Source organism: Palaemon carinicauda, chromosome 11 (assembly GCF_036898095.1).
Source record: "Palaemon carinicauda isolate YSFRI2023 chromosome 11, ASM3689809v2, whole genome shotgun sequence".
NCBI classification, from domain to species: domain Eukaryota; kingdom Metazoa; phylum Arthropoda; class Malacostraca; order Decapoda; family Palaemonidae; genus Palaemon; species Palaemon carinicauda.
The window spans coordinates 1,496,163-1,520,387 of NC_090735.1; the positions used below are offsets into that span (position 1 = coordinate 1,496,163).

General features: G+C 36.8%; 1 protein-coding gene across 1 annotated transcript in view; it reads left to right on the forward strand.

Annotated features, from left to right (window-relative positions):
• The window catches only part of Fs (Follistatin), a 451,667-nt gene extending 427,448 nt beyond the window's left edge, over nucleotides 1-24,219 (forward strand). The window contains 3 exon segments of the mRNA XM_068382867.1: nucleotides 19,203-19,402; nucleotides 19,404-19,489; nucleotides 20,986-24,219. Of these exon segments, the coding sequence (XP_068238968.1) occupies nucleotides 19,203-19,402; nucleotides 19,404-19,489; nucleotides 20,986-21,157 (458 nt within the window). The 3' untranslated portion in view covers nucleotides 21,158-24,219.
• The last annotated feature ends 6 nt before the right edge of the window (nucleotides 24,220-24,225 follow it).

A 24,225-nucleotide genomic window follows, 5' to 3' on the forward strand; every position in this document is an offset into this window, starting at 1 on the left:
TTTACAGTGGAAAGGGGGGGGGGGGGGAGAAGGGCGTTGTATGGCGAGACCTTATGGCTTCTAAAGTCTCATTATATTTATGGCTTTCATTCGCTTCAAACACAAGAGGCGAACACCGCATTCCTTCTGCCTCCGAAAGGCTTCTCTTCCTCCTCCGTTTTTGGTCCTACTCAGGGCATCCTCTACGACGCCTCTACGCTTCTAGAAGGGATTGGATTGCTCAACGGGGAAATCATCCGTTGAGGGGGACCAGACACGTTTTAGTCGGTGCAGGCGTTGTTTATTATTATTATTATTATTGTTATGATTATTGTTATTATTAGCTAAGCTAAAACCCTAGGTGGAAAAGCAGGATGCTCTAAGCCCAAGGGCTTCAACAGGAAAAAAAATAGCCCAGCGAGGAAAGGAAACGAGGAAATAAATAGTGGACGATCACCAGAAACTTTATTATTATTATTATCATTATTATTAGTATTATTATCATTATTATTATCATTATTATTATTATTATTATCATTGAGATAAGGAATTATTATTATTATTGTTGTTATTATTATTATTATTATTATTATTATTATTATTATTATTATCATTATCATTGAGATAAGGAATTATTATTATTATTGTTATTATTATTATTATTATTATTATTGTTATTATTATTATTATTATTATTATTTATTACGAGCTAAGCTACAACACTAGATGGAAAAGCAGCATGCTACAAGCCCAAGGGCTCCGATAGGAATAACAGCCTAGTGAGGAAAGGAAATAAGGAAATAAATACACTACAAGAGGAATGGGTTTGAACTTTGCCATAAGGGAATATGCAACACACACTTAAGGGAAATACGGCCATAGGAAAATTCTATTTGAATTAGCGACATAATGTTAAGAGGCAGAGGAGACTTGCCTAGTGCTAAGCATCTCAAGAGGCTGCGAGGTGAGACCCGTCCAGAAATACCCAGTAGCTGGAAAAAGAAATCTAGAGCAAAGGTGGTACCTCTCCCAAACAATCTAACTAATCTGAACTAGATAAATATTATTATTATTATTATTATTATTACTATCCAAGCTACAACCCTAGTTGGAAAAGCAAGATGCTATAAGCCCAGGGGCTCCAACAGGGAAAAATAGCCCAGTGAGGAAAGGAAATAAGGAAATAAATAAATGAAGAGAACAAATTAACAATAAGTCATTCTAAAATAAGTAACAACGTCAAAACAGACATGTCATATATAAACTATTAACAACATCAAAAACAAAAATGTCATAAATAAACTATAAAAAGACTCATGTCCGCAATATCCCCAACAAAGTAATTTCCCGGGAAATGGGATCAAATGACCAATATGGCTAACTATAATAAATTTTTTTTAATGTGGCGCATTTGTACGGACTTGCAGGGGTGCCCTTTTTGCTAGGAAAAGTTTCCTACTAACTGATTGATTGGACAAAATAAATCTAACCAATCAGCTGGTAGGAAACTTTTCCGAGTTAAAGGGGCACCCCTGCGAGTCAGTGCAAATGCGCCTCATAAAAAAAATTGTTTATAGTGGCAATAATATTGCTAAAGCAATCATGTCCAAACGCAACATGTGTCAGATTCAGAACCTTCACAAGATAGACAAATTAAAGACGAAGGCAAATTTATTAGAGCACAAACATAGAATTGCATCTACCTGAAAAATATTATTATTATTGTTATTATTTTTATTATTATTATTAATTGCTAAGCTACAACCCTAGTTGGAAAAGCAGAATGCTATAAGCCCAGGGGCTCCAACAGGGAAAATAGCCCAAAGAGGAAAGGAAATATGGAAAAAATAAATATTTTAAGAATAATACTAAAATATCTACTATATAAACTTTAACAAAACATGAGGAATTGAAATTATATAGAATAGTGTACCCGAGTGTACCCTTGGGCAAGAGATCTCTAACCCAAGATAGTGGAAGACCATGGTACAGAGGCTATGGCACTACCCAAGACTAGAGAACAATGGTTTGATTTTGGAGTGTCCTTCTCCTAGAAGAGCTGCTTACCATAGCTAAAGAGTCTCTTCTACCCTTACCAAGAGGAAAGTAGCCACTGAACAATTACAATGCAGTAGTTAACCCCTTTGGTGAAGAAGTATTGTTTGGTAATCTCAGTGTTGTCAGGTGTATGAGGACAGAGGAGAGTCTGTAAAGAATAGGCCAGTCAAAGTATTCTTAGCTCTTGGGAACAATAGCGAAACAGTTACGGTACAATGCAAAATTGGCTGATCTTCTAGTCTCCTGGGTAGTACAGTGGTAACATGTTTGCCTAGCATTCCGTGGCAGCAGATCGATCCCATCCTGGGACCACGAGTTTAAACTGTTTACTGGGGAGGCCACTGCTGTGGTTGGGCACCACAGTATGGCGTTGGGCTTACCCAGCTGACGTTCTGGTGAGTATCTATTCTGATGAAATTGGAACTGAAACCAGACACCTTTACCTTTTATTTAACATATACTTAGAATTCGCATGGCAACAAATCGATCCCATCCCGGGGCTGCAAGTTTACACTGTTTACTGGGGAGGCTACTGCTGTGGTAGGGCACCATAGTGGGGAGTTGGGCTTACCTGGCTGACGTGCTGGTGAGCATATATTCTGATGACACTGGAACTGGAACCAGACACCTTTACCTTTTATTTAACATATAACTTTTTACTTTAGTGTATACTGAAGAATGCATACTTTCGTACTTTAGTGTATACTGAAGGATACATACTTTCGTACTTTAGTGTATACTGAAGGATGCATACTTTCGTACTTTAGTGTATACTGAAGGATACATACTTTCGTACTTTAGTGTATACTGAAGGATGCATACTTTCGTACTTTAGTGTATACTGAAGGATACATACTTTCGTACTTTAGTGTATACTGAAGAATGCATACTTTCGTACTTTAGTGTATACTGAAGAAAGCATACTTTCGTACTTTAGTGTATGCTGAAGGATGCATACTTTCGTACTTTAGTGTATACTGAAGGATGCATACTTTCGTACTTTAGTGTATACTGAAGGATGCATACTTTCGTACTTTAGTGTATACTGAAGGTTTAGTGTATACTGAAGAATGCATACTTTCTTACTTTAGTGTATATTGAAGGATGCATACTTTCGTACTTTAGTGTATACTGAAGAATGCATACTTTCGTACTTTAGTGTATACTGAAGAATGCATACTTTCTTACTTTAGTGTATACTGAAGGATGCATACTTTCGTACTTTAGTGTATACTGAAGAATGCATACTTTCTTACTTTAGTGTATACTAAAGGATGCATACTTTCGTACTTTAGTGTATACTGAAGGATGCATACTTTCGTACTTTAGTGTATACTGAAGGATGCATACTTTCGTACTTTAGTGTATACTGAAGAATGCATACTTTCTTACTTTAGTGTATACTAAAGGATGCATACTTTCGTACTTTAGTGTATACTGAAGGATGCATACTTTCTTACTTTAGTGTATACTAAAGGATGCATACTTTCGTACTTTAGTGTATACTGAAGAATGCATACTTTCTTACTTTAGTGTATACTAAAGGATGCATACTTTCGTACTTTAGTGTATACTGAAGGATGCATACTTTCGTACTTTAGTGTATACTGAAGGATGCATACTTTCGTACTTTAGTGTATACTGAAGGATGCATACTTTCGTACTTTAGTGTATACTGAAGGATGCATACTTTCGTACTTTAGTGTATACTGAAGGATGCATACTTTCGTACTTTAGTGTATAGTGAAGGATGCATACTTTCGTACTTTAGTGTATACTGAAGGATGCATACTTTCGTACTTTAGTGTATACTGAAGAATGCATACTTTCGTACTATAGTGTATACTGAAGAATGCATACTTTCGTACTTTAGTGTATACTGAAGAAAGCATACTTTCGTACTTTAGTGTATACTGAAGAAAGCATACTTTCGTACTTTAGTGTATACTGAAGGATACATACTTTCGTACTTTAGTGTATACTGAAGGATACATACTTTCGTACTATAGTGTATACTGAAGAATACATACTTTCTTACTTTAGTGTATACTGAAGAATACATACTTTCTTACTTTAGTGTATACTGAAGAATACATACTTTCGTACTTTAGTGTATACTGAAGGATACATACTTTCGTACTATAGTGTATACTGAAGAATACATACTTTCTTACTATAGTGTATACTGAAGAAAGCATACTTTCGTACTTTAGTGTATACTGAAGGATACATACTTTCGTACTATAGTGTATACTGAAGAATACATACTTTCTTACTTTAGTGTATACTGAAGAATGCATACTTTCGTACTTTAGTGTATACTGAAGAAAGCATACTTTCGTACTTTAGTGTATGCTGAAGAATGCATACTTTCGTACTTTAGTGTATACTGAAGAAAGCATACTTTCGTACTTTAGTGTATGCTGAAGAAAGCATACTTTCGTACTTTAGTGTATACTGAAGAATACATACTTTCGTACTTTAGTGTATACTGAAGGATACATACTTTCGTACTTTAGTGTATACTGAAGGATACATACTTTCTTACTTTAGTGTATACTGAAGGATACATACTTTCGTACTTTAGTGTATACTGAAGGATACATACTTTCGTACTTTAGTGTATACTGAAGGATACATACTTTCGTACTTTAGTGTATACTGAAGAAAGCATACTTTCGTACTTTAGTGTATACTGAAGGATACATACTTTCTTACTTTAGTGTATACTGAAGGATACATACTTTCGTACTATAGTGTATACTGAAGAATACATACTTTCTTACTTTAGTGTATACTGAAGGATACATACTTTCGTACTATAGTGTATACTGAAGGATACATACTTTCTTACTTTAGTGTATACTGAAGGATACATACTTTCGTACTTTAGTGTATACTGAAGGATACATACTTTCTTACTTTAGTGTATACTGAAGGATACATACTTTCGTACTTTAGTGTATACTGAAGGATACATACTTTCGTACTTTAGTGTATACTGAAGAATACATACTATTTTACTTTAGTGTATACTGAAGAATACATACTTTCGTACTTTAGTGTATACTGAAGGATACATACTTTCGTACTTTAGTGTATACTGAAGGATACATACTTTCGTACTTTAGTGTATACTGAAGGATACATACTTTCGTACTTTAGTGTATACTGAAGGATACATACTTTCGTACTATAGTGTATACTGAAGGATACATACTTTCGTACTTTAGTGTATACTGAAGGATACATACTTTCGTACTTTAGTGTATACTGAAGAAAGCATACTTTCTTACTTTAGTGTATACTGAAGAATGCATACTTTCGTACTTTAGTGTATACTGAAGAATGCATACTTTCGTACTTTAGTGTATACTGAAGAAAGCATACTTTCTTACTTTAGTGTATACTGAAGATTGCATAATTTCTTACTTTAGTGTATACTGAAGGATACATACTTTCGTACTTTAGTGTATACTGAAGGATACATACTTTCGTACTTTAGTGTATACTGAAGGATACATACTTTCGTACTTTAGTGTATACTGAAGGATACATACTTTCGTACTTTAGTGTATACTGAAGGATACATACTTTCGTACTTTAGTGTATACTGAAGAATGCATACTTTCGTACTTTAGTGTATACTGAAGAAAGCATACTTTCTTACTTTAGTGTATACTGAAGAATGCATACTTTCGTACTTTAGTGTATACTGAAGAATGCATACTTTCGTACTTTGGTGTATACTGAAGAAAGCATACTTTCTTACTTTAGTGTATACTGAAGAATGCATACTTTCGTACTTTAGTGTATACTGAAGAAAGCATACTTTCTTACTTTAGTGTATACTGAAGAAAGCATACTTTCTTACTTTAGTGTATACTGAAGGATACATACTTTCGTACTTTAGTGTATACTGAAGGATACATACTTTCGTACTTTAGTGTATACTGAAGGATACATACTTTCTTACTTTAGTGTATACTGAAGGATACATACTTTCGTACTTTAGTGTATACTGAAGGATACATACTTTCGTACTTTAGTGTATACTGAAGAATGCATACTTTCGTACTTTAGTGTATACTGAAGAAAGCATACTTTCTTACTTTAGTGTATACTGAAGGATACATACTTTCTTACTTTAGTGTATACTGAAGAATGCATACTTTCTTACTTTAGTGTATACTGAAGAATGCATACTTTTTTATTTTAGTGTATATTAAAGAATACACCCTGGAATTTTATACCCACAAGAGCCGCCTGGGTATTTTTTTTTTCCATTATATAATATTACTTCATACTTCTGAGCAACCTCTCATAGTTGGCAGTAACTGTCAAGTTTCTCTTTTACTGATTAGATAATGCTTGTCTAGCAAATCTCATCTTATGAATGAATATCTCTCATGGCATCTGTCCATCAGGGCATAATTAATGATGAAGAATGTACTTTTCCTGTGGTAATTTAATCATTTTTAAAGAGGCTTATCTCATCACCGTATTATTATTATTATTATTATTATTATTATTATTATTATTATTATTATTATTATTAGCAAAGCTACAACCCCAGTTGGTAAAGCAAGAGGCTAAAAGGGCGATAACAAGGAAAAATAGTCCAGTGAGGAAAGCCAACAAGGAAATAAATAAACTACAAGAGAAGTAATGAACAATTAGAATCAAATATTTTGATTCATTTTCAAAAACCTTGAAGCCTATATTGATTCATTTTCAAAAACCTTGAAGACTATATTGATTCATTTTCAAAAACCTTGAAGCCTATATTGATTCATTTTCAAAAACCTTGAAGCCTATATTGATTCATTTTAAAAAACCTTGAAGCCTGTCTTCAGTGCGTTTTCTATGCATAAGCATATTATTTTCTTACATATAACAATTATAAATATAGTTAATTAAGTCTGAACTATATTCATAGCGGGCGTTAAGGTTATCACACCTTTAGGCATTGGGTAAAGGTATCGTGTTAGAGGTCAAATGAGCCACAGTATTGTTTCGGAAAATTTCCACATATATCTAAGTTCCATTCCCAACTATCTCAAAGATACTCAGATTCTATAAACTAATTTTAAAAGGGGGAAATTAATGAAGTTTACTCTCTGTAATATTATTAATATTGTTTAAGATTATGTCACGCAACACACGCACACACACATATATATATTCTTCTTCACCCATAGGGTACTGCACTGTAATTGTTCAGTGTGTTCAGTGGCTACTTTCCTCTTGATAAGGGTAGAAGAGACTCTTTAGCTAAGGTAAGAAGCTCTTCTAGGAGAAGGACACTCCAAAATCAAACCATTATTCTCCAGTCTTGGATAGTGCCATAGCCTCTGTACCATGGCCTTCCACTGTCTTGGGTTAGAGTTCTCTTGCTTGAGGGTACACTCGGGCACACTATTCTATCTAATTTCTCTTCCTCTTGTTTTGTTAAGGTTTTATAGTTTATATAGGAAATATATATTTTAATGTTGTAACTATTCTTAAAATATTTTATTTTCCCTTGTTTCCTTTCCTCACTGGGCTATTTGGAGCCCATGGCTTATAGCATCCTGCTTTTCCAACTAGGGTTGTAGCTTAGCAAATAATAATAATAATAATAATAATAATAATATATTGTAGAATTTTTACAAATATCATATTATGCCTAATAGAAAGACGACTAGACTTGAATAAACCTAGAGAACAGTCAGGCTTTTTAAGTGGATTCTTAAGGCTGGTCAGTAATTGTCAGATATATTTTACATCCTAAAAGAAGTTTACGACTAACAAGAGCCATTTTCGCAAGCCTTAACAACTGCGTTTATAGAAGGCAACAACTGTCCCTATAAACCATAACTTGCTCCCACGCAGGCTGCCTTAATTAGGCCGCTCTTGCATGCCCCAGCCTTCCTTCTCGTACTCATAGGCATAAGTATAAACCTCGAAGGTTCCGATCTTGCATGCCCCAACCTTCCTTCTCGTCCTCATAGGCATAAGTGTAAACCTCGAAGGTTCCGCTCTTGCATGCCCCAGCCTTCCTTCTCGTCCTCATAGGCATAAGTATAAACCTCGAAGGTTCCACTCTTGCATGCCCCAGCCTTCCTTCTCGTCCTCATACACATAAGTGTAAACCTCGAAGGTTCCGCTCTTGCATGCCCCAGCCTTCCTTCTCGTCCTCATAGGCATAAGTGTAAACCTCGAAGGTTCCGCTCTTGCATGCCCCAGCCTTCCTTCTCGTCCTCATAGGCATAAGTATAAACCTCGAAGGTTCCGCTCTTGCATGCCCCAGCCTTCCTTCTCGTCCTCATAGGCATAAGTGTAAACCTCGAAGGTTCCGCTCTTGCATGCCCCAGCCTTCCTTCTCGTCCTCATAGGCATAAGTATAAACCTCGAAGGTTCCGCTCTTGCATGCCCCAGCCTTCCTTCTCGTCCTCATACACATAAGTATAAACCTCGAAGGTTCCGCTCTTGCATGCCCCAGCCTTCCTTCTCGTACTCATAGGCATAAGTATAAACCTCGAAGGTTCCGATCTTGCATGCCCCAACCTTCCTTCTCGTCCTCATAGGCATAAGTGTAAACCTCGAAGGTTCCGCTCTTGCATGCCCCAGCCTTCCTTCTCGTCCTCATAGGCATAAGTATAAACCTCGAAGGTTCCGCTCTTGCATGCCCCAGCCTTCCTTCTCGTCCTCATACACATAAGTATAAACCTCGAAGGTTCCGCTCTTGCATGCCCCAGCCTTCCTTCTCGTCCTCATAGACATAAGTATAAACCTCGAATGTTCCGCTCTTGCATGCCCCAGCCTTCCTTCAGCCTTCCTTCAGTTTTCCTTCTCGTCCCCATAGCCCATAAACATAAGTATAAACCTCGAAGGTTCCGCTCTTGCGTGCCCCAGCCTTCCTTCAGCCTTCCTTATCGTCCTCATAGACATAAGTATAAACCTCGAAGGTTCCGCTCTTGCGTGCCCCAGCCTTCCTTCAGCCTTCCTTATCGTCCTCATAGACATAAGTATAAACCTCGAAGGTTCCGCTTTGCATGCCCCAGCCTTCCTTCTCGTCCTCATAGGCATAAGTATAAACCTTGAAGGTTCCGCTCTTGCATGCCCCAGCCTTCCTTCTCGTCCTCATAGGCATAAGTATAAACCTTGAAGGTTCCGCTCTTACGTGCCCCAGCCTTCCTTCAGCCTTCCTTATCGTCCTCATAGACATAAGTATAAACCTCGAAGGTTCCGCTCTTGCATGCCCCAGCCTTCCTTCTCGTCCTCATAGGCATAAGTATAAACCTTGAAGGTTCCGCTCTTGCATGCCCCAGCCTTCCTTCTCGTCCTCATACACATAAGTATAAACCTCGAAAGTTCCGCTCTTGCATGCCCCAACCTTCCTTCTCGTCCTCATAGGCATAAGTATAAACCTCGAAGGTTCCGCTCTTGAATGCCCCAGCCTTCCTTCTCGTCCTCATAGACATAAGTATAAACCTCGAAAGTTCCGCTCTTGCATGCCCCAGCCTTCCTTCAGCCTTCCTTCAGTTTTCCTTCTCGTCCCCATAGCCCATAAACATAAGTATAAACCTCGAAGGTTCCGCTCTTGCATGCCCCAGCCTTCCTTCTCGTCCTCATAGACATAAGTATGAACCTCGAAGGTTCCGCTCTTGCATGCCCCAGCCTTCCTTCAGCCTTCCTTCAGTTTTCCTTCTCGTCCCCATAGCCCATAAACATAAGTATAAACCTCGAAGGTTCCGCTCTTGCATGCCCCAGCCTTCCTTCTCGTCCTCATAGGCATAAGTATAAACCTCGAAGGTTCCGCTCTTGCATGCCCCAACCTTCCTTCAGCCTTCCTTCAGTTTTCCTTCTCGTCCCCATAGCCCATAAACATAAGTATAAACCTCGAAGGTTCCGCTCTTGCATGCCCCAGCCTTCCTTCTCGTCCTCATAGACATAAGTATAAACCTCGAAGGTTCCGCTCTTGCATGCCCCAGCCTTCCTTCAGCCTTCCTTCAGTTTTCCTTCTCGTCCCCATAGCCCATAAACATAAGTATAAACCTCGAAGGTTCCGCTCTTGCATGCCCCAGCCTTCCTTCTCGTCCTCATAGGCATAAGTATAAACCTCGAAGGTTCCGCTCTTGCATGCCCCAGCCTTCCTTCAGCCTTCCTTCAGTTTTCCTTCTCGTCCCCATAGCCCATAAACATAAGTATAAACCTCGAAGGTTCCGCTCTTGCATGCCCCAGCCTTCCTTCTCGTCCTCATAGACATAAGTATAAACCTCGAAGGTTCCGCTCTTGCATGCCCCAGCCTTCCTTCAGCCTTCCTTCAGTTTTCCTTCTCGTCCCCATAGCCCATAAACATAAGTATAAACCTCGAAGGTTCCGCTCTTGCATGCCCCAGCCTTCCTTCTCGTCCTCATAGACATAAGTATAAACCTCGAAGGTTCCGCTCTTGCATGCCCCAGCCTTCCTTCAGCCTTCCTTCAGTTTTCCTTCTCGTCCCCATAGCCCATAAACATAAGTATAAACCTCGAAGGTTCCGCTCTTGCATGCCCCAGCCTTCCTTCTCGTCCTCATAAACATAAGTATAAACCTCGAAGGTTCCGCTCTTGCATGCCCCAGCCTTCCTTCTCGTCCTCATAGGCATAAGTATAAACCTCGAAGGTTCCGCTCTTGCATGCCCCAGCCTTCCTTCAGCCTTCCTTCAGTTTTCCTTCTCGTCCCCATAGCCCATAAACATAAGTATAAACCTCGAAGGTTCCGCTCTTGCATGCCCCAGCCTTCCTTCTCGTCCTCATAGGCATAAGTATAAACCTCGAAGGTTCCGCTCTTGCATGCCCCAGCCTTCCTTCTCGTCCTCATAGGCATAAGTATAAACCTCGAAGGTTCCGCTCTTGCATGCCCCAGCCTTCCTTCTCGTCCTCATAGGCATAAGTATAAACCTCGAAGGTTCCGCTCTTGCATGCCCCAGCCTTCCTTCTCGTCCTCATAGACATAAGTATAAACCTCGAAGGTTCCGCTCTTGCATGCCCCAGCCTTCCTTCTCGTCCTCATAGGCATAAGTATAAACCTCGAAGGTTCCGCTCTTGCATGCCCCAGCCTTCCTTCTCGTCCTCATAGACATAAGTATAAACCTCGAAAGTTCCGCTCTTGCATGCCCCAGCCTTCCTTCAGCCTTCCTTCAGTTTTCCTTCTCGTCCCCATAGCCCATAAACATAAGTATAAACCTCGAAGGTTCCGCTCTTGCATGCCCCAGCCTTCCTTCTCGTCCTCATAGGCATAAGTATAAACCTCGAAGGTTCCGCTCTTGCATGCCCCAGCCTTCCTTCAGCCTTCCTTCAGTTTTCCTTCTCGTCCCCATAGCCCATAAACATAAGTATAAACCTTGAAGGTTCCGCTCTTGCATGCCCCAGCCTTCCTTCTCGTCCTCATAGACATAAGTATAAACCTCGAAGGTTCCGCTCTTGCATGCCCCAGCCTTCCTTCTCGTCCTCATAGGCATAAGTATAAACCTCGAAGGTTCCGCTCTTGCATGCCCCAGCCTTCCTTCTCGTCCTCATAGACATAAGTATAAACCTCGAAGGTTCCGCTCTTGCATGCCCCAGCCTTCCTTCTCGTCCTCATAGGCATAAGTATAAACCTCGAAGGTTCCGCTCTTGCATGCCCCAGCCTTCCTTCTCGTCCTCATACACATAAGTATAAACCTCGAAAGTTCCGCTCTTGCATGCCCCAGCCTTCCTTCAGCCTTCCTTCAGCTTTCCTTCTCGTCCCCATAGCCCATAGACATAAGTATAAACCTCGAAGGTTCCGCTCTTGCGTGCCCCAGCCTTCCTTCAGCCTTCCTTCTCGTCCTCATAGACATAAGTATAAACCTGGAAGGTTCCGCTCTTGCGTGCCCCATCCTCCCTTCAGCCTTCCTTCTCGTCCTCATAGGTATAAACATGAACCTCGAAGACCTTAACAAGCATCTTGCTGGCACACAACAGCTATCTTGGTAAGACATCGACTCTAAACAGTGCCCCAGAAGGAATGACTCTTACAGCAGAAACCTTTCAGCTGATGAGAGGATACGGTTCTCTTTTACGAGGCTGTTTCGAACCCCCCCTCCCCCCCTCCCCTCCTCAGACCAGCTCTTTATGCCCTAACCGGTCGAATGCAAAACGTCTCCCACTCAAAGAAAACTCTGCTGGATTTACTGCTGACCCCATGGCCAATTTTATACCCATCTATTTTTAAACTTTTATGCGTAAATCTATTTATAGCCGGACATGGCGGAGTCTTATCCAAGCGCATACAAATGGCTTTAGTGTATCCCGTCACCTGCATCCCAAATTAGCTAGCTTTATTGAGAGAAGAAAATTTCCTCTACTCGCTCATACGAGTCAAGACACGGGTCAAGATCTCTAGGTGAGACCGAGGCCAATAGAATTTTACTCAATTGGCCTTGGGTGAGACAGCCAACTCGTTCAATCACTTGCGACGAACAGCGATTGGTGCCTGGGTCGTTTGGGTATTTTTAGAACAGATCAGACACGCATACCAGCATTGACTTACCTACACCAACATATTCCCAAGCAGGTAAGGCCTAACGGTGGGGCGTACCTTGGCAGACGATACGCTCCAGAAGTTATGCATTAAGTTACATTTCCAGGTGGCCTCGAGAAGATTACAGGTGTGAAATGTTATCGTTAGTCTGATCTTCTTCTTATGCTGATTGCCCGAAGCTTTTCTCCGGACGAGAGCTATAAGAAAAAATGTCATAGCCCCAAAGTTTGTCTCATCATAATTCGTCCAAATCTGAAAACTTACATGGGAAACTCCTATCTATTTTTTTCTTTTCTTTTTATAAAATGGAATTCGTGTAAAATTATAGTCCTCATTTTCAAAATTCTTGCCAAAAAAAAAAAGTTTAATGCTGACCTAGACAAGAAAGATAACATTGGAAGACTGTTTTACCATACTTTTTTCGTTTCTTATAAAAAAAAAAATGATCAAACCATCGATCTGTTCAGACTAAATTATAGTATTACTGAGATTTCCATTTCGTCAAAACGATAAGATCTCTCTCTCTCTCTCTCTCTCTCTCTCTCTCTCTCTCTCTCTCTCTCTCTCTCTCTCTCTCTCTCTCTCTCTCTCTTTGAAGAACACAAAGTATAATCAAACATGAAATACGTTTTATTATAAATGTCATCCATTGTTTTTTTTAACGCGAAAACTGAAATACATACATTTACACATACTTCAATAGTTGTGTTGACATATATATATATATATATATATATATATATATATATATATATATATATATATATATATATATACATACATACATATATATGAGTGGTGACACCTATATATATATATATATATATATATATATATATATATGTGTGTGTGTGTGTGTGTGTGTGTGCGCGTGTGTGTGTGTAGTGTTGTATGCAAAATAACAGGAACACATCATGAATATATCATAGAGACGAAATTAGTGAAGTTTCACTCAGTATTTTCACCTTGTTTATCACAGTCTACAGGGACTAGTGGTTTATTGCTCACACACACACACACACACACACACACACACACACACACACTGCACTAGTTGAAGAATTGGTAATGTTATTTGTGGTAGCTCAAGCCCTAACGATTATAACCCCATTTTCATAACTCCTATATTATCTAAAGTTTTTACACGTCTTGTGGCAAAAACGTCCAAAGAAGTAAGCTGAGGGTAATAATCTGTTCCATGGTTTGCAATTTCCTTTTGAGGAGACCTTGGCCTCTTGTGGCGTGGTTGGTTTCGACCTGGCCTTTCATTAGAAGGGGCCAGCGTTCAATCACAAGTATGAGGTAGAAATGTATTTCTATTTGAACTCCATGTTGTGTGGATATATATATATATATATATATATATATATATATATATATATATATATATATATATATATATATATATATATATTGTATATATATATATATCAGGACCGCTGCAGCTTAGCCTGTTACGTTTATTATTATTATTATTATTATTATTATTATTATTATTATTTAGAATTGTTATTTTTATTGTTAATATACCTGTTGATCTTTATTTTAACTGTTATTATTATACAAAAGTGTAACAAACACAATATAACCAACTTTGGGTATTTCCCCCGTAGAGTTTTATGTTTTTCGGAACATTCTTGTAAAGAGGCTACTTTGTTGCAAATCTAAAAGTCAGATCTATCTTTTTCCAAGGAGCGACACTTTTGAAAACAGATATTCACCAGTAGCTCTGGGAGTTTATTCCTTTTAAAACAACGCTTTTCCTTTTTGATGTTGTTAATAGTTTATATAGGACATATCTGTTTTGACGTTGTTAATAGTTTATATAGGACATATCTGTTTTGACGTTGTTAATAGTTTATATATGACATATCTGTTTTGACGTTGTTAATAGTTTATATAGGACATATCTGTTTTGACGTTGTTAATAGTTTATATAGGACATATCTGTTTTGACGTTGTTAATAGTTTATATAGGACATATCTGTTTTGACGTTGTTAATAGTTTTTATAGGACATATCTGTTTTGACGTTGTTAATAGTTTATATAGGACATATCTGTTTTGACGTTGTTAATAGTTTATATAGGACATATCTGTTTTGACGTTGTTATATCGGACATATCTGTTTTGACGTTGTTAATAGTTTATATAGGACATATCTGTTTTGACGTTGTTATATCGGACATATCTGTTTTGACGTTGTTAATAGTTTATATAGGACATATCTGTTTTGACGTTGTTAATAGTTTATATAGGACATATCTGTTTTGACGTTGTTAATAGTTTATATAGGACATATCTGTTTTGACGTTGTTAATAGTTTATATATGACATATCTGTTTTTAACGTTGTTAATAGTTTGTATAGGACATGTCTGTTTTTGACGTTGTTAATAGTTTATATAGGACATATCTGTTTTGACGTTGTTACTGTTTTTAGAATGATTTATTGTTAATTTGTTCTCATCATTTATTTATTTCCTTATTTCCTTTCCTCACTGGGCTATTCTTCCCTATTGGAGCCCTTGGGCTTATAGCATCTTGCTTTTCCAGCTAGGGTTGTAGCTTGGCTAGTAATAATAATAATAATAATAATAATAATAATAATAATAATAATAAAAATAATAATGATAATAATAGAGGAGAATGAGAACTATCTGTCGTCTGCAGAAATCGTGTTTAACATCGTCTGCGAGGTCACGCCTTTAACACATTTTTTTTTATTTCAGTTCTCGCGACAGACAGTAGTAAAACTCAATAAAAAAAAAGAAAAATGATTAAATGAAAGAGAAATAACTCAAAAAAAGAGAAAAGAAAAATAACGCAAAGATAGAGAAAAGAGAAATAACTCAAGGAAAGATAAATAATTCAAAGAAGATAAATAACTCAAAGAAAGAGAAATTCATATATATATATATATATATATATATATATGTATGTATATATGTATGTATATATATGTATATATATATGTATATATATATATATATATATATATATATATATACATATATATATATACTGTATATATATACATATATATATAAAATGGTGTGTAAAGTGTACATATTTATCGTAAGAAAAAAAAATTCGCAATGATGCAAAATTTTTCAAAGAATGATTAAATAGAATAATTAGACGAACTCGCATATCTCCTGTTATCAACTGGATAGCAGCTAGTCCAGACGAAGTTGGCCCTATTCCAGCACTTTGGAAAACCGTCTCTATTCCAATTATATTGTTAGATGTAAGACCTCTTAGCTCTGAGTAGCCAGACGACTTCGACTTCGACTTCGACTTCGAAGACGAACTGTTGCCTCAAAAAATAACAATCCTGGATAACTACTTACGTTATCGTTGAACTCTCGCGAAACCCCATTGCTAATCGTGTGAGTTTATGAGGCTGATTGTAGATCGGGGTTCGATTTTAAACCCTTTTAAAGTGTTTTCACCTTTCAAATGCAAAGACGCGACCTGTTGAATTTAATAGAGGTTATCGTATTATAGTGAAAGAACACTTCCGTATAGTTTTTATTAGTTTTGTTCTTTAAAGAAACCCAGTCAAACAGACTAAAAGTCCTTTATTTTTAGACGCAGTTTCTCTCCTCCGAGTCAATTTAGAACTACGAAATCTTTCCTAACACTAAAATTCATTATTATTATTATTATTATTATTATTATTATTATTATTATTATTATTACTAGCCAAGCTACAACCCTAGTTGGAAAAGCAAGATGCCATAAGCCTAAGGGCTCCAACAGGGAAGAATAGCCCAGTGAGGAAAGGAAATATGGCAATAAATAAAAGATGAGAGCAAATTAATAATAAATCATTCTAAAAACAGTAATAACGTCAAAACAGATATGTCATATATAAACTATAAAAAGACTTATGTCAGCCTGTTCAACATAAAAACATTTTCTGCAAGTTTGAACTTTTGAAGATCTACTCATTCAACTACCCGATTAGGAAGATCATTCCACAACTTGGTCACAGCTGGAATAAAACTTCTAGAATACTGTGTAGCATTGAGCCTCATGGTGGAGAAAGAAGTGTGGTATGAACACTTCACAATGCGAAGAGTTCTCTGTTTTATGAAAAGCAGTGACCCATCTCCGGATGCACAAACGGTACCATAAAAGCCGGGACAAAGGCACATAAAAGCCACACGCACACACATATGCACACACACACAAACATAGAAGTGTGTGTGACACACGTGCGCGAGGAGGAAACATGTAGAGATCCGGGAGGATTTTAATTTATGCTCTCTCTCTCTCTCTCTCTCTCTCTCTCTCTCTCTCTCTCTCTCTCTCTCTCTCTCTCTCTCTCTCTCTCTGCTAATATCTGACATTTTATTCACCATAATTAGATGACGTAATGAAAAACCGAGATATGCATGACATCATTGTGAACGGGTGGTGAATGTCCAAATGCCCTCGTCAGCCTCTTTGAGATTCCCGTTGAGATGTCTTAATGGCCAAGACCTTTGTAATTAAAGGAGACACAGACAACTACGAGTTCCGGGAAGAAGAAGAAGAAGAAGAGGTGAAGAAGAAGAAGAAGATGTTTATAGCGAAGAGAATCCGGAGAATAACACGGATGATAGTGAAATTGACAATGATAAAGATCATATTCATGGTGATAATTATAAGAAGAAGAAGGAAAACTGATAATGAAAGTTATATGAAACAAATAATAGAAGAAGAAGAAGAAGAAGAAGAAGAAGAAGAAGAAGAAGAAGAAGATGTTTATAGCGAAGAGAATCCGGAGAATAACACGGATGATAGTGAAATTGACAATGATAAAGATCATATTCATGGTGATAATTATAAGAAGAAGAAGGAAAACTGATAATGAAAGTTATATGGAACAAGTAATAGACATAGCGAAGATAACAATTTTCTCGTTTACTTTGTCTTCCACTGTCTTGGTGTAGAGTTCTCTTGCTTGAGGGTAGTACACTCAGGCACACTATTCTATCTTATTTCTCTTCTTTTTTTATTTATTTTTTCTATTTCTGTATGAAAGATTAATTTGATTTTTTTTTACTCTTACAATATTTTATTTCAATTGTTCATTATTTCTCATGTAGTTTATTTATTTCCTTATTTCCTTTCCTCGATGGGCTATTTTTCCCTATTGAAACCCTTCGACTTACAGCATTTTTCTTTTTCATCTAAGGTTGTAGCTTGGACAACAACAACAACAACAACAATAATAATAATAATAATAATAATAATAATAATAATAATAATAATAATAATAATAAATGTCTAAACATTGATCTCCGCAGAATGTTACAGAAATGATAAGACAATTTCTTAGTCTTTCTTCCATCTGTCAGAAGGAATGGTCATCTTAGCAAGCGAGCAGTCATGCCAGAGCGATTTTTTTAAGTAGCTGATCATATCTGCTTGTATATATATATATATATATATATATATATATATATATATATATATATATATATATATATACTGTGTATATATATATATATATATATATATATATATATATATATATATATGATAATTGATCACCTTTAATTATTCTTTTAAAAAATGCTGTTTTGTGCCTAATGTAAGATAGACTTTTGTTGTTGTTGTTGTTGTTTTTGATTGCCTCCGCCAACGAAGTTGGGAGGTGGTTATGTTTTCACCTCTGTTTGTGTGTTTGTGTGTGTGCGTGTATCTTTTTATGAACAGCTTCCTGGCCACAATTTTAATCGTAGAGTAATGAAACTTGCAGAGATTAGCTGTTATGCAAAAATCTGGGAATGGTTAGATTTTGGAAGGTCAAGGTCAAAGGTCAAGGAAAATATTAATTTCACGTAATGAGCCATAAGTTTGGACATCGTTGTCACTGAGACTTCAAACTTGGTTCATATTTGAGTGTATGAAAATCCACGCCAATTAATACATGTTAAGGTCAAAGGCAGTTTATTTTGTTTTGAGGGGACAACAATAGACTATTTCCGCTAGCAGCTGTTTCTACAAGCTTCGAATATTTATGTTCCGTTGTTGTCAAACAATCATGGGACTGTAGCCATATTTGAAAATTATCTAAGTTGTCTGATGAAAAAAAAAAAAACTTAGCCTTGATTCTAAACCTGTAGAATATGGAAATGTATATTGAGGAATGTAAGAGAAAAGGCATCCTATTATCAATTTTTTTTAATGAGACGCATTTGTAATGACTCGTAGGGGTGCCCTTTTAGCTCGGAAAAATTTCCTACTATCTGATTGGTTAAAATTATTTTGTCCAATTAATCAGCAAGTAGGAAAATTTTCTAAGCTAAAAGGGCACCCCTGCGAGTCAGTACAAATGGGCGTCATTAAGCAATTGAGTATAGTGATGTTCAGTTTTCATTCTGTGATTCAGGAGGCAGTTTGGGTCCATCTTTCCTCAGCACTTCGAGAATCAAATAGACAGAAATATCCATTGTTATTATTATTATTATTATTATTATTATTATTATTATTATTATTATTATTATTATTATTATTATTACTAGCTTAGCTACAGCCCTAGTTAGAAAAGCAGGATGCTATAAGCCCAAGGGATCCAACAGGGAAATATAGTCCAGTCAGGAAAAGAAAGCAAAGTTGACTTCCATCTGTCTCTTCTGCACAGATCACACGAAGGCAGACGACTGCAAGCCCTCCAAGGCACACAGCAGCAGCGGCAGAAAGTCGAAAAAGCACAAGAGTCGCCAGCAGGAGCTGGAGGAACATCAGATAGAGGAACTCCTGCAGCGTCAGGTTTTGATGAAGCACGTGCAAGAGGTCGTTCTTGGAGAGGACAGCAACAACCCGAGCATCATGGATGGCGGAGGGGGGAAGTGGACAGCAGCTTCCAGAGGAAAGCATCTTCAAAGAAAAAGGGAAGAAAAGCAAAAGGAAGAAGAAAAGTAAGCAAAGACAATGAAAGGGACTCTCTCTCTCTCTCTCTCTCTCTCTCTCTCTCTCTCTCTCTCTCTCTCTCTCTCTCTCTCTCTCTCTCTCTCAGATTACGCAAAATTTGTATCTTCATATGAATGCATTAATTTTAATTCTTTATTACAAAATCAATGTTCTCTCTCTCTCTCTCTCTCTCTCTCTCTCTCTCTCTCTCTCTCTCTCTCTCTCTCTCCAAACACAAATATATATACATATAAATATATATATATATATATATATATATATATATATATATATATATATATATATATATATATGTATGTATCATCGGTGGTTGCTAGTCCACTACAGGACAAATGCCTCAAACATGCTCCACACATATCTGTTATTGGTCTTTCCAAGCCAGTTTATACCCGCAAATTTTCTTAGCTCGTCAATCTGTCGTCTTCTCTTCCTTCCCTGCTTCGTTTGCGATCTCTAGGGACCCATTCTGTTATTCTTAATGTCCATCGATTATCTGTCATTCTTATTTTATGCCCTGCACATGTCCATTTCTTTTCTTACATGTTGTTAGAATATCGTCTACTTCTCATAATGTTATTCCCATCATTATTCTTTTCATAGCTCTTTGAGTTATAACTAGCTTGTGGTCTAAGGCTTTAGTAAGGCTCCAAATTTGAGATACTACCGCTAGAGAGTTATGGGGACCTTTGACTGGATCCTTCTCTCTGGTTACGGTTCTTTCCCTTTGCCTACACATACACCGAATAGTCTGGCCTATTCTTTAAAGATTCTCCTCTGTCCTCATACACCTGACAACACTGAGATTACCAAACAATTCTTCACGCAAGAGGTTAACTACTACACTGCAATTGCTCAGTAGCTACTTTCCTCTTGGTAAGGGTAGAAGAGACTCTTTAGCTATGATAAGCAGCTCTTCTAGGAGAAGTACACTCCAAAATCAAACCATTGTTCTCTAGTCTTGGGTAGTGCCATAGCCTCTGTACCATGGTCTTCCACTGTCTTGGGTTAGAGTTCTCTTGGTTGAGGGTACACTCGGGCACACTATTCTATCTAATTTTTCTTCCTCTTGTTTTGTTAAAGTATTTATTATTTATATAGGAATTATTCATATTAATGTTTTAACTGTCCTTAAAATGTTTTATTTTTCCTTGTCTCCTTTCCTCACTGGGCTATTTTTCCTGTTGGAGCTCCTGGGCTTATAGCATTCTGCTTTTCCAACTAGGGTTGTGCTTAGCAATTAATAATAATAATAATGATAATAATAATAATAAGGGTTGGACTATCTGCTTAAGTACTTTTCTTGTTAAAGCAAAGTGGCATTTTATTTTTCATAATCTCATTTGTATGCCAATAGCTCTCCATATCATGCTTATCCTTCTTTTAATTTCGGTCTCATGTATTAACAATCTCTCTCTCTCTCTCTCTCTCTCTCTCTCTCTCTCTCTCTCTCTCTCTCTCTCTCTCTCTCTCTCTCGTACTAATGGAACTATTTTACCTTTCAGAATGCGAGAAAAGCCGCAAACGAAGAAGAAAAGACCAAAAGTCCAGAAAAGATCACGCCTGATCTTTCTCTCCTCTCTCTCTCCTACGAATGTGAATGGCGATGTGGATGAGAACAGCAGAAAGGATGTGAAACGAGAAATAAAGGAAGGGGAAGAAAGGTAGGAAATGGAGGAAAATTCGATAGTTACGTGAAAAAATAAATGAGTTTTGAAATCAAGAGGCAGAGATATTCGGAAGGAAGTCAGGGAAGCGAAGTGAAGTGGACAGATTGGCCCTCTTCTGTTTTGTTTCGACTCGTTGAAATAGGATTGATTCACACCAGGACCTGATTGAGTCCTGATTCACACTATCGGTCCAGTCGCGCTCCGCTCTCGCTCCAGTCACGGTCCGGTCCGCTCTCGCACCGGTCTCGCTCCGGTCCGCTCTCGCACCGATCTCGCTCCGGTCATGATATAAAAAAAATCAATATGTACAATAACAGGCTAATACTCACTGCGTAAATACATATCCTAGTATCATAATTGTATATTCCTATACAATTATGCTTTTTTTCCTTATATTTATAATTTTACCAAGACTGATCGGACCGAGAGCGAACCGAAGGTGTATACAGTACCTAGATCGAACCGAGACTGGAGCGTGACCGGACCGATAGTGCGAATCAACCCATATTGTACAGCATTGTTTAGACATGTCTATATTTTCCAGTGCCATGAACAAAACCGAGAATATCTAGAGGCAGCTCAAAGATTCTGATAATTTACAAAGTACTATAAATCATGTACAGAGGCTCCTCAACTTACGAACTTAATTGGTTCCAAGACGGTGTTTGTAAGTCGAATTTTGTTGAACGGGTATATGGCCGAGGACTATGAAGCGTGAAGTATGAGATGATGATGAATAGGGAAGTATTGAATTAAAAGCTCAAGATAGAAACGACCGGCAAAATCTAATCGAGGCCCTTTGCGTCAATAGGCGTACGAGGAGATGATGATGGTTAAAGGGAAAGAAGACTAAATTAACTTGAAAAAAAGATAATTGTATTTTCTGCTGGTAAATTTTGATAGGTTTGAAAAGAGCCAAGTTTATTGAGAAGGTTTTTATGTGAAGCAAAGCTAAATACAAGGAGTCAATTATCACCCTATATCCTGATGGTGAACGTTGCCACTTCTGGATATGTTTAGGAAAATTTTGATAAGTTACCAAACGTTTGATAACTTATCAAACATTTGGTAAGTTACCAAACGTCTGATAAGTTACAAAACGATTGATAAGTTATCAAACGTTTGATAACTTACCAAACGTTTGATAACTTACCAATCGTTTGATAAGCTACCAAACGTTTGATAACTTACCAAATATTTGATAAGTTACCAAAGGTTTGATAACTTACCAAACGTTTGATCACTTACCAAATATATGATAAGCTACCAAACGTTTGTTGATAAGCAAAGGAGATGAGTCCAGAGACATTAGAGTTCCAGGAATGAAAAGATATTCTTCAATATCTCATGAAATTAAACATTACGAAGCCCGTTGGTGCGTGAGAGTGTTCCAAAGCCTTTCGAAGCGAAAATTGAAATCTAATTGAAATGTTTATATATTCAGAGTTATATCTCGAGTGAAAACTGGTGAGCCCTGCACATCAACAGTCATTTATACAGGTCATGAACCATCTACGTTCAGCCTATGACTCTTATTTAGTACACAATATATCAAAATGTGTTAATGAAATATATTTTATAATCCATTGTTGTATTTTGCTCCATGCTATATAACTCGAGCACTGCACTGTTAAAAAATTGCCGTATAAAAACGGTAAATAGCTTGGAATAAATGTTGACAGGCATTTACCCATTTAGAAACGGATACATTGACGTAAAGGAGTGATATTATGGTCGCCAACCAGTGAAAAGATAATAACAAAGCAAGGTAAAATTACGGCCGCCTGTATCGTACTGAAATACGGCTGAAAATAGTATATTTTTACCGAGAATTTTCGATTATCTTTTTTTTTCTTTTTTTTCAACTGCGTATTTAGAAAATTTTTACCGAGAATTTTCGATTAATTTTTTTTTTATTTCAACTGCGTTTTTAGAAAATTTTTACCGAGAATTTTCGATTAAAATTACCTATTTTTTTCAACAGTGCTTATTTAATAAGATTTTCCATTGTCTGCCTTATTTAGCTGTGACCATTACGCGTTTAGTAGATTTGTGGAACAATTGAAATGATACGAAAATGAAGAGCTATTAGGAGACAAACTTATGTATACGAGAAGAAATGGAGCGAATAATCACCGTGACTATTTCATCCAGATTGTAACTTTTGACATAATTTCCAATATTATTATTATTATTATTATTATTATTATTATTATTATTATTATTATTATTACTACTACTACTACTACTACTAGCTAAGCTACAACCCTAGTTGGAAAAGCAAGATGCTATAAGCCCAATGGCTCCAACATGGAAAAATAGCCCACTGAGGAAAGGAAATAAGGAAAAAAAATTAACGATATAAGAAGTAATGAACGATTAAAATTGAATATTTTGAAAACATTAACAACATTAAAACAAATATTTTATGTATGAACTATAAAAAGACTTATGTCAGCCATTTCATCATAAAAACATTTGCTGCAAGTTTGAACTTTTGAAGTTCCACCGATTCAACTACCCCGATTTGAGAATTTTTTCTCCATTAATTGAACCTGGAATTATTATTATTATTATTTATTTAATTTTTTTTTTTGAGAAAGAAAAGGTCTTTATAATTAACTTTTCGTAGTCCCCTGAAGGACAAAGGCTCTCTTCTATCAGAAATATTTTAATACAATAAAAACATGGTTTTAGCTTCTCAAGTATGAGAAAGAGAAATATATGAATTAGTGTATGAGATGAAGAATAGATGGAGTTTTATCATAGATATGTCCCCGTTTCCTTTCAAAGAGTACAAGTAACAACTCTCTTTTCTAATTAAAATCATAATTTATTAATTCTCGCATTTCCGAAGGAATATAGATCAGTGTATGATAAAAAAAAGACTGATTTTTAACATAAATATGTCCAGTTTCCTCTCAGAAAGCATAAGTAACAACTCTCTTTTCTGATCAAAATCGTAATTTATTAATTATCGCTGTGTGAAATGTTGAATGCTTTCGAACGAACATGATGAAATGACTGTAGGGGCTACTGTATATGACCAGAAAAGCAGCCCTTGAA